Source organism: Numida meleagris, chromosome 2 (genome assembly GCF_002078875.1).
Source record: "Numida meleagris isolate 19003 breed g44 Domestic line chromosome 2, NumMel1.0, whole genome shotgun sequence".
In the NCBI taxonomy this organism is placed as follows: domain Eukaryota; kingdom Metazoa; phylum Chordata; class Aves; order Galliformes; family Numididae; genus Numida; species Numida meleagris.
Window position 1 is genome coordinate 33,174,980 of NC_034410.1, and position 12,138 is coordinate 33,187,117.

Genomic DNA, 12,138 nt, shown 5'->3' on the forward strand with positions numbered 1-12,138 from the left:
TTCGTGATGGCTGTTTCATGGTATTTTTTTTTCTTCCCTGCCTTGACAGAGAGGAGAGGAGAGGTGGACAGTCTGTTTTAATAAAATCACATTTAGAATTCTTGCCAGTCTCATTTTTGAATAATAGAAACTACAGTAACTGTATAGGAGGACTGATGTAGTCATTGAAGATTACCATGTCAATATGTTGGTGATCTCAGTAATGTTGTTAAACTATCAGCTTTAATGCTTTTAGAAAATGAAGCAGTTAATTGAGAAGACTGGGTGTAGCCCACTGCAGGTAACAAAACAGAGCAGATTATCTCAATTTGCTTGTGATGCAGAAGATACACTCTTTGTGCATGTAGAAGAAAGCAATATGAAGTCTTCACGTGTTTCCTCTGGGTGGTTTTTTTCACTGTTAAAATGGATTTATTTAGTGGAGAACTTTTTTCTTTCTGTCTTATATTCATGGAATAGATGCTGAACAGATCAAAAACAATTATACTGGCTTTTGTTACACGTGCCTTATAATCAACTTGTTACCCATTAAGTTGCTCATGTAATCTATTGTAGCAATTTCCAATTTCTTGAACAGCTGTACATCTTGATGAGAAACAACAAGAACTTTTCTATGTTAAGATAGATACCCCGCACCTCCTTCCCCTTCCTCACAAATATATGTATATCTGGATTCAAGCAACTACAGAGAAACTTAGGATTTTTTGTTTCAGTGGATGTGGTGCTATCAGCTTATTTATTATGAAACCCTGGTTTCTCAGTTCAGTCATGAAAATGATACCTTACTTATTTGATATGAATATGCCACTTCTAAAAATAAGATGTTTCATGTATTTGCCTCACATTCAAATACCTACATGCCCTTTATGCCAGACTTGGCAAAGATTATCTTTCTATTTTTCTACAAAGCAATCATGTTTTTTTCTAAAGTAATACTGGATCTATCTCTCCTTCTTTTCAGTGAACTTCACTGCCACTGCAAATTCCAGTCCATAGTCCAAAGACATTCCTGGTGAAAATCTACTGAGATCAGTAAGGTTACCCCCCAGAGAACAGTTTGGCACTCCTTGTTTAGGGTATGGGCCTGAAAAGTGCCAAGTACCCTGAGGCCCCATTGTGTCAGCACCTTGTTGACTTGGCTCCTTACGCTTAGTTCTTGTGAGATTCTTGGAAAGTCTTGTGCTTCTGCCTGGTGATACAGTAATCAAAAAACTGTGAAAACTAATAGATAAATATATGCGCATTCCCAAACACTTGAGCTTTGTTTCCTTTACGCTCACAAGTATAATGCTCAAGCCAAAAGAAATAAACCGGAATTTTAACAGTAAGGATTTGCCTTTTGTGTTACCTCAATACGTTCCATCAAAAACATAAATGCAAACCAGTGTGTTAGCCCTTATATTACTTAAGAAAGTCAAGCCTGTAGAACCATGCCTTCGCAATGAAACTGATTTCCACCTGTAGGTTTTATAAGGAAGAAGGCAGATCCCTCTCCCTTAGTTTCCAAGTGGAAACCGCATTTCCTCTTGAATGCATTCCTTTTGTGCTGCCTTTTGTTTAAGGTTTACTGTGTGTTTCTATCCTGATCATGTGATGTTTATTGTGTCTGGTAACTGTTCCCGTAGTGGTGAAATACTGGAACTTGATTGAGCTAAGCTAGGTGCAAGAAACTAAACTTTTCTTCCAGAGCTCACTGGAGTGGGAAGCTTTCTTCTGAGGTCAGAATTGGCCCGGAATAGGCAACTGGGATTAGTATGACACAGTTTTCATTCTTTAAAGAATGAGTTTCAGACAATAGGGTGGTTGTCTATGACTATGCAGAAGTTGATTTTTGAAGACAGCTCAATCTTTCCATAAAATTAGGTACTACAAAGCAGTTTGAGCCGGGACATGGAATTGAGAATAAGAAACTAATATGCAAGAGAAGGTTTTGTTACTAAGCTTTTGTTAAAGTGGTTCTATACTGTAATTTTGGGAGGCATGAGGATGCTGATGTGCAGTAGTGAAGAATTTGCCTCAGAATTAATGGTGTTGCCTCCCAGCTGGTCTTTGGAGAGTCGATGGTTCCCAAGTTTAGGCTTGAGCTTTCATTTCCTGGACAAAGATCAGCCAAAGTGACTGCTCAAGCAATGCTCTACAGGGCACTTTAGCTCATCTGTCCTGAAGGTTTTTGAAAAGAAGGATGAAAATCTTGTACCTCCTTGGGTCCCTCCAGCCTGTGAGATTAAAAGTAATCTTATCCTTCCCTGGATTTTTTGAGAGGGATAAAAAATTCCTAGAGATGTAGAAAAGCATTAAAAATCTTTTTAGTCCACTTCTCATAGTTCATATGTATTATCAACACCTTTTACATATAAAACGGATATGGATGCTTCTTTGTGGTCAAAGTTTATTTTTCCTTGATTTTGTTTCATCTCTTTGAAAATTGCACTAGAAGCAGAACTTCATACTGTGGCTAACACCCCATGTGTTTCAGAGTACGTGCTCCTTGGAGGTGTTTTTTCAAGCACTGAAGGCATGAATTAGTGCATGTCTGCCACAGTTACCTGCATGCTGCAGTGTGAATGTGCATTGTAATGCGGTCTGTGTGCTGTTTTGCACGCACCTTTTATTGGAGGTTTATGCATAGTTATAATGACCATTTCCACATGTTAAGGATATACATTTGTGTTACATGCTCTGAGTTATAATGACCATTTCCACATGTTAAGGATATACATTTGTGTTACATGCTCTGTGAAAATCTGGCCTGTTTTCTTTCTGGTTGAACGATGACTGCTGCCTGTTTTCAGACGCTGCTGGCAAGCGCTGCCTGTCTGCAGTGCACAGTGTCAGACTTCAGTGCTGTGTGGTTTGTTTTTAATGATGGTGCGGTAGGAGTGGGGCAGCCTGGAAAGGTTAGCTAGAACCTCTCTTTTTTTTTTTCTGGCAGACTGTCTCCCTTTACTTCAAACAGTAAATATCAGTGATCATTTCTTTTCATATTCTCAGATCAGACTCCTACACCGACACGCTTTCTGAAGAACTGTGAGGAAGTGGGCCTCTTCAACGACATCGACTGCTCCTTAGAGCACGAGTTTAGGAAGGCACAAGAAGAAGAAAACAACAAAAGGGTGAGTGTCAGCAGACAGAACCTTTCCTCCCCTTTCAGTCACGGTGAAAGCAGACTGAGCTCTGTTACCAGCTCGTAACCTTTTGGTTAGAAACTAGGTGGCACTCTAAGTTGTGACATGCTTTTCAAACGATCCTAACAGTTGACAAAAGAAACCCCAAACCAACAAAAAAATGCCAGCATTAAGTTTCTAAAAGTGTGTAATGTGTTTGCCAGAATTTGATTCCAAGTCTCTGCTTTTAAGTAAACTATAATAAAAACCACACACCTCTTGAGGGAGAGGCTTGGGAAAATTATATCATCTTTTGAAGTGAGGATTGCAGACTTGCTGAAATACATTACAGGGAAGTGCAGATTATGAGGAGACATTTAGTTTAAAAAGCAGTCTTGCTTTTTCCTCTGCAACACAGTGGATCCCTGGAATTAGTTGTCATTGTTGCCAGCTTTGTTGTGTCTTTATTTATCATAAAGTATTCATGCTGGGGTTGGGGGCTGGGAATTTCACTTATTAGATAACATTTCAATTTCCAAGTAGTTATTCTATTACTTTTAGTGTCTATAAGTTTATGTTGAGTTATATAGGCTACTTTTTATAAGGTTATGTACGTTTATGTGCCTGAAGATTGTTACAGTGTTTTGAGGCATCCTAAAGAGATGCTGAAACTTGCAAGGAACTGTGAAATAGCTCAATGCACTACAGAGCAAAGAGGTAATGCATGAAATTTTAACTTTTCAAATAAGCATCCAACGATCTGTTTTGCTTCTGAGAACTGAAACACATTACTCATGTGGGGCTTCTCACAGGAGCATATTGCTTCCTCCTTCTTCCCTGCCCCCCCTAAGCAAGCTGCCCAGCGCCTCTCCATCACAATGTTGCCTTTTGTGCCTCTGTTTTCCCTCCTCTCCCTTCTGCAGCACTTGGAAATTTATATATTATGTCTCCTGCCATGGAGGTTCTCCAGCTACTGGACATAGTGTTGTTTGACTTAATTCTCACAGTAATCTCTATTTGTCTAACTTGAACATTAACTGGTACCATCGTCTAAAAGTAGGAAAAGAAGGTCACAAAGCAGCTGTGGTGCTACAGCCAGAGGGCACTTCTCTTTAGTGTGCCTCCGCATTAGTTTCATGTGTCAGTGTCTCCAGATGCATTTTCTCCCTATATAGGTGTTCCTTCTTGTAGCTGCTGTATTGTGTCACTTGCTTTGCAGTCCATTTCAAAATTCATACATGGGAGAAGTGTGTCTGAGTGGATGCTGAGGCTTGTGAAATCTGGGGGTAGCAGCATTTAGGGATCTTGGAAATACTTTGATGTCTGCAAAATGAAGACATTACAGGACTTTTTGGAAGAAATGGGAAAACTGATTGCTGAGATAAAGAGAGAGAAGAGGCATATAGAAGGAATATGGGAAGGGAATCTAGCAATAGTTCATTTGTGACTTATAAGGAGGGAGATTAGGAAAGATACAGGAGAAGAGGCAAGAGACTGTGACATGGTAAGATGAGCAAGGAAAAAGTCCAAATATGAGAGTCCAAGTTGTGGTCAAAGGCTGGGAAAATATCCCAGACTGATCACTGACCCTCACAGCCTTATGCATATGACGGATGTAAGGAAACAGTAATGTAATAAAATAAATGTATTTAATTATAGATTTTAGTTGTTTCTTGTGTGCCGCAGGGGGGATAATTGGCCAACATCAAGGAACATCTGTATGTTCCTACATTTCTGTAAATTATCACTACTGAAGAGGATTCCTAGGTGGTTCTTTCTGTATGGTGCTTGTTTTTGGGAACTGGAAATATGCAGAAACCTACTGATGTGGACTTCTGTGCAACTAGCCATAAATTATGAGGTTTGGTGTTGTGGAGTCCATCTTAGCTCAGAAAAAGTAGTTGCATAATGTTATTGAAGTCTAGAAAAGGGCATCAGGTTACCTGATGATACTAGGTGTCAAGTGACCTCAGGATGTCCTATTCTGCACCCTTCTACCAATCCCTGCAGCTGCCATTGGTGATCTCAAGGGTGCAAATGGATGACGGGAGGAGGGAGAAATCATTTAAATAAAAATTTAAAGAAAGGCTAAATTCACACTGGCTATCTAACCTGTAACATTCATTCTGTGTTTCCAATTAGTCTTCTGTATGTTCATTCTTACATTACCAACTGACAGATAGGAATTTGAAGCAGGCCCCAGCAGGGCTTTATGCAAATGCAAGAGACAAAAGCCACAAAAGAAAAGGGATTCCTCTGTAACTATTGCTAACAAAATGCTTCTAGCAGCCTGTACCTGGAGTAAGTGCAAAGTAGTATTTTCCTAATGGACCTACCAGTGCGTGGAGATCAATACCAGCAGCATGGAAAACTTACTCATGGCACAGAAAAGTCTTGCAAAAATATGTTTGTCAGGTTAATTTCTTTGCACTCTGAAAGAAAGTTTTGCTTATTTTAGTATATCGCTGTGGCTTAGCACACAGCGTGACACTGAAATCTTGTAAGAGAAAAGCACTTTTTTTCCTCCTCCTTGGGAGTCATCATTTGAAAACCTGAAGACTATGGTCCAGTTAGCCCCTTTCTCCTTTCCCTCTTTAAAAAAAAAAAAAAAAAAATCAAAGAAGTGAAAGCCCATGGGTAATCCATGAGAATTTGTTGTGATTAAGCTGGTTATGTAGGCTGGTGACAATCCAAATTAACTGCAAAGTGCTGAGCACACACTTGTACCTGTAGCAGAAATGCTAAATCATGGCTCGAACCAGTGCTTGAGCACCTGGCAGAAAGGCAGGGCCAAGCCAGGGGAGCTCAGGTGCAATGACCAGAGAGGCTGGAACCAGGACCCGTCCCTTCCCAGACCTCATTTAAGGGTGGGCAGTAGAGGTGAGGGGATTTTGCTGGAGGTTGCTGGGTACCTGAGGCCTTCTGAAAGTAAGCAGCTTCTTTCCTGTATTTATGTGCCTGCTGCTGCATTTGAGCAGATCCTCACTTATTCAGTCTGGGACCTTGCTGCTCTGCTGTCATTGCTGTGCTTTCCATTGTGTTACAGTACCCTTCTGGGAAAGGTGGTACTGAGGGAAGACCGTGCAGTGGTGAGGCAGTGGCCTAGGGCTGCCCAGAGAAGCTGTCGATAGCCCATTCCAGGAGGTGTTCAAGGCCAGTTTAGATGGGGCCCTGGACAGCCTGATCTAGGAGAAGGTGACCCTGCCCATGGCAGGTGGTTGGAGTTAGGTGGTCTTTATAGCCTTCTAGCCTTAACCATCCTGTGAAATGAGGCAGTCAGTTTGTTTTGTCGCTTCAATTACCCATACTATTAAACATTAGCACGAAGTCTCTTCCAAGAAAAACCCAATGCTTGAAGGCAAAGAATGCTGTAGATAAGAAATAAACTTGCTGGTAATCATACGAGAGAGGCTTTTTGCGTCATCTTAATGGCACTCTTCCTGACACAAACATGTTGTCAAATTCACAACCAAAATTAATATAGGTAAAAGCATACATCTTCCCCTTTCAAAAGAGTAAATACTGTAGCTAGGAGCTACAGGGAGCTACTAGGAGCTTGAGGCTTGCAGCTCTGCACGAGACAAAATTTGCAACACAAGTCAACAAGGTAGAATAGGCTGGCCACCTTTCCTGCTAGCAGCATGTTTTAGGCTTATATTGCTCTGAGCATTAAGTGTCTAAGGAACTTGAGATGGGTTATAGCTGCAAATATGACCTTTTCTGTTGCTGGATATGCCCTCCTGTCACATCATGCTTTGAGCATTAAGTTTGGGTCTGAGGGAATTGTCAAGGATGGGGGGAGTCAGGATTAATTTCTGAACAACTAATTGGACCTGCTTCATTAAAATGCTTCATGCCTCACCTCCCTACATGGAACAAGAAAGAATGGAATTACACTCAGTATATCATGTAGAATACCACATGAAGTAACCTTTAGAAGTAGTGAGTTGAATATTTTCAACATGGAAGCATTTTAAAGTAACATTCTAACTCATGCTAGGATTTGCATGCATTGCTTGTGAAGGCTTATCCTGCCATTTTGAAATCTTCTAATCAGTATTCAATGTAGCAAGATAATATGTAAACAACTACTCACATCTAGAGCCTGACTGTAATGTGGGAAGTTCACAGCCAGTTCAGAAAGCCAGCAAGTTCTCTGCTTGGCTCAATGTTCTGTTCTAGGCATGCTGTTCCACTGTAGGCACTTTGCTGCTAGAAAAGTATCAGCAAAATGAAGTAGTCCAGTGGAGAAATAGATTATGGTGGTTGAATACGTTCATGTGTTTAAAGTGCAGCACAGAGCCATGTTTTAAGAACATTTTTTTTGGTTCAGTTTTCTAATATTGCAGCATAGGGTATCTGCAAGTTCAGTTCCTTGTAAGCATGGTCTTGTGGGAAGTAATGTCAATGCTGTAGTGTGCTGATGAAGAATGGTATAACTTCTGAGCACATGCTCTGCCTCTACAGCAATCCCATAAACTCCCTTCTTCCCTTGTCAATATGCTAAAACCCCACTGGACTGGTTGAGATGAAGCAAGAATATTGTGCTGGTACACATTTCAGACAAGTGCTCAGAAACAGCTGTATTTCTCTCGTGAAATAATACAAACCAATAAATTCATAAATCTTCTCCCTGAACACTTTTCAATTCTCATTGACTGGCATGTTGTATAGCAGAAGAAAGCAAATGTGTTTAAATACTTTTTATTTTGACTTTTTAAGTTATGCAATCATTAAACACACATACACACGTTTATCTAAACACGTAAGAAGAATCATACTTTTTCAAGTCAGAGTTCCTTCTGACTGCTTATTCTTCTCTTGAGATTGAGTACATGATGTGGTGGGTATGTTATAGCAGAAGGAAAATAAGACTAGGAATGATTTATGTTAATAAAATACTTAAATGCCAGGGTACCATTGTTGTAGGAACTGTTATAGCTTCAACCTGTTGCTTTATCGATCAGGTAAGCTGTTGTCAAGGTGATTACTGAAAATACTTAAATTCTAGTCCAAAATATTACCCTAGGCTCAAAGACTGAAACGCAATAGTTTCCAAACTTTAAATATAACATCTGTATGTGTGTAGAAGTGAGCATCTTCATTTCATAGCATTTCTTCTGTGTGGTACATTCAGACACCATAAAGATACACTATCACCTTGTATCAGAAGTTTTCCAGTGGATTGATTTTCCATATGTGCTAACTCCATCAAGTTAAAAAGACTTATTGATCTGCTTTATGGGCTCACTGCTGGTTAATAGTTGCCTTTTCCTTAATTAGCTTTTGCAACATCCATATGGAGAAAGGGAATTCTTAGTTTCTTATCTTCTGCAATCTCCTTTTCCTTAAAAGATATTGTTTTCCAGAGCTCTTTCATAGCAGTACACCAGACTTCTGAAGGAATTGCAAGCATTGAGTGATATTTCCAAGGGAGTTGGGTCCCTTCCACTGTTCCACCAAGCAATCAGCTTTCTGTGTATTTTCGTTCCTAAATATCTTTAGCACTGTAGCCCTCAAAAGATTGATAGGGATCTTCAAAGGCATTTTGGTGTCTTGCTCACGGTGAAATAAAGCAGGGGCAAATCATTGAGCTACCATAAAGGATCTGGACTCAAGTGATGTGTTAAAAATTGCGGAGGAAGTCTGTGGCAGAGCCTCGGATTGATTCCATATCTCCCCAGTCTCAGCACAGGGCATCGCGCAAACCATGTGCGTTAAAGATTTATCAGCTGTTGTTCAGTGTTGCTAAAGACAGGAAGAATGCTCTCCTCCTCTTTCCAGATGGGTAGACTTGCTATACTTCAACTGCTTTTCTTGAATTGCAGAGCTTTCATGGTAGACATGTGGCGATATATTTTATACAGGAATTCTGCAGTTGGCACTTCGGTGTGCTGACTTTGAGAATCTTGTTTTAAGCATGTATCTGTAGTTGAGATGCTTATTCCAGGCACTTTGTTAGCATGCTGAACTGTTACAAAACTGCAGAATAACTTTCAAGACAACAGAGTTCATAACGTGACCTTGCAAAAATATTTGGAGGAATGGGCTTTAGCTTAGGCTCATTGCTGTCAGTACATTTTATCTTCTGCTGGCAGATAGGTCTGTCTTATCTTCTGTTGCAATAGACTGTGTTTGAATGGATTTTTGTATTTAAATCCTCATACTCTGAGGGAAGACCTGAATGTTTTTCCAGCCTATATCATGCTGAAAGGCAATATTTGAGGGCATACGTTTTTGATTGAGCTAAATCTCCCTAGCTGTAATCCTTCCATGTTCTTTTGAATTCCAGCTGATGAATCATCCTGCAAAGCTCAGTCAGGACGGTCCACTTTCCTTCTGCTTCATATTGTCTCTGTCCCAAAGAAGTTGAGTCACTCTCCTGTAATGTTTGGGTTTTAGTTGTGTTTTGTATATTTTGGCTATCCCCAAAAAAGGAAGACTGCCTGATTTTCATTCTGATACTCCCTTCAGAACAACACTGCATAGCTGTTGTGCATTTTTGCCTTGGTCTTCCTATGAATGTTTTTAATGGCACAGCTTTCTTGGTACATGCTCAGATTTCAGCAGCATGGACTGGATGGCATATGATGAAGGGATAAACCTTGCTCATAGTAGTGTTTTCAGTAAGTCTATCTTTTAGGTAAAGCCTGTAAATCTTAGCAATCTCTTTAGAGCTTACACTCTGCTATTAAATACAAACTCTGCTCCCAAGAGCCAAATTTTAAGTGGACTGCAGCCCATAGGGTTGGTTATGTAATAAGATACTGCTGATATATTTCAGAGCAAGGTGCACTTTTATTTTATTTATGAAGATAGACATGCTGGTTGAGGGCTTAATCACAGCTGATAAATCATTTTAAGAAAGCCTATTAGAACCATATGCTTATTCCTTGTATTAATATGGTGTGTCTGTTTCTAGTCTAATAAGTCAGGGTCTCTTCCCCTCTTCCTTCCCCCTGCCTAGTGTGTGAACTATTTATCTGCTTAACTGATATTGCTTGCTTGGGGGCATTTCTCTCTTTAAGAGGTATCGTTAATGAAAGGTGAGCAGAGGAGAGAGAAATTCTCACTCTCCAGTGAGAATGGGAGAACTGCACGTTTTTGGTCATCTTTGTGTAGGTGGAATTCCAGTGCAAAGGTCCAAAAGCTGAGAACAGGAAAGCTATCAATTAAAGACTGGAGAACCATGGCATGGCCTTCACTCAGCATAAGGTTGTCATTTTGGCCCAGGTGGTTACAATCCTGGAGCTCAAGAGCTGTGAGGGGGTGAGTATGCAGACATTTTGGTTACCTCACCTTTCCCTCCCTCAGAAAGGGCTGCTGCAGGAACAGGTTCCATGGCCATCTAATGAGATCCACATTGGCAAAGTTATTTTGTGCCAAGTCCTATTTATCATTAATTGGTGGGTTCACTTGCAGATCTTTTCTATTATTTATTGATTATATCCCTCCATATTTATTTTGCCAAAATTGAAATGCTAATAATTTCCTGATTTATTTTTTGCTTATAACTTTGTCTACTGTCTAAGTGGACACAGAAGATTTCAAAGCAGCAACAAGTTCCTATGCTGACTGGGTTTCTTTCACGTTTTGCACATCACAGTCGTCTATTTATAAACCTCCATAGGGACTCCTAAACCTTTACAGTTGGGTTTCTCCCACTTCAGCCCCTTTTCTCCCTTGCTCCCCCAAGGCAAATCTTGTGTTTTTGGCATAAAGACAATGATGGTGATTGTTATATGGATAAAATATCTATGCGCTATGAACTGTGGGTAAAGTTTTTTTTGAATTTGTACCTCAAGCAAAATAAATTGGAAATTAGAAACATCCAGGAGAATAAGGGTATTTTAACTGTAAAGTAGGAGGTCCTGATGTGAGTTTCTGGTAGCCTTTAGTGTTACAAAATGAGAAACTGGAAATTCACTTTACGCCAGTCGTGAGCACCCTGTAGTACAACCCCTTTCCAGTACTGCACTAAATTACTGTGTTTACTAAAAGCCACCGATCTTGACCACTAAATCTGAAGTACTTCAGAGTAACCAAAGGAATAGTAGTGGTGAAGAGAAGCCAGAACAACTGAGCATGTGCCACAGTAGTTAATGATTGCTACAGCTGGATGTATAACCTCATACCTCTTGGGGACAGCTCCATTGACTTTAATGGAATTTGAATTTTTTTTTAGCCTATTGCAGCTAGGAAAAGATCTGAAGGAAGAAAAAGCCTTTACTCAGAGATGAGGGGGGGAAAAAAAAAATCTCAGTTCACATAGAGATGTGAAGTGTCTGGTTACTTAGCTGATGTCCTGATAATATGTCAGGGCCCTTTAAAAACCATACCAGAGATGCAAAAATGTACATTTTAAATATTATTCTGCTTTCTCTCACATGCTTCTTTACAGAAGTTTCCAAATATTATCAAATAAATATCCATTTGCTTTCTTCCTTGAGATGTGTGTGGCTTGCTCGGTCCCTGGGAGGATAGCAGACAGTTTGCCACGTGAATGTACATGTCAAAGTGCAGATCTGCCAGCCAGTCTGGGGCTGGGCAGGGAGAATGAACTCAGTGTTACAAACAGCCTCTTTTGAATTTCTACAACCTATTAGTCACAGCAAGCTGCCCTTATTGATTTTGGTAAGAGAGGTCACTTTTAATCCTCTAAAGTGGAGAGAGCTACATGCACTCTCCATAGCATAACATTAAAATTGACACAGCTCTGCATCACTTCTATGAAAATGCCCTAAACCTAGATGGATTATTGCCTTGCTTTTCAATGGCTACAAGCTGCTAAGAAGACCGTGCTAACCCAGAATTTGTATAAAAGCTTCAAAGTACTTGATAAGGAAAGCACAGCCAAAAAACAAAAACAAAAACAAAAAAACCTTAGAAAATATGAGCACACTTTAAAAAAAAAAAAAAAAAAAGCTGTCCCTGCAGAGAATGGCCATTAGTCTTAAGAAAGCTTAATTTCTCCTTTAAAAAATAATTAACAATCAATAGAGGAGTTGAGATTATCATATAAAAGAATAAACAA

The 12,138-nt window shown here is 39.8% G+C and overlaps 1 protein-coding gene across 1 annotated transcript in view; it reads left to right on the forward strand.

Annotated features, from left to right (window-relative positions):
* The window catches only part of CREB5 (cAMP responsive element binding protein 5), a 253,101-nt gene that overhangs the window by 48,325 nt on the left and 192,638 nt on the right, over positions 1-12,138 (forward strand). The window contains exon 4 of the mRNA XM_021388078.1: positions 2,992-3,113. Coding sequence (XP_021243753.1) covers positions 2,992-3,113 — 122 coding nt within the window. The remainder of the gene's footprint in view (positions 1-2,991; positions 3,114-12,138) is intronic.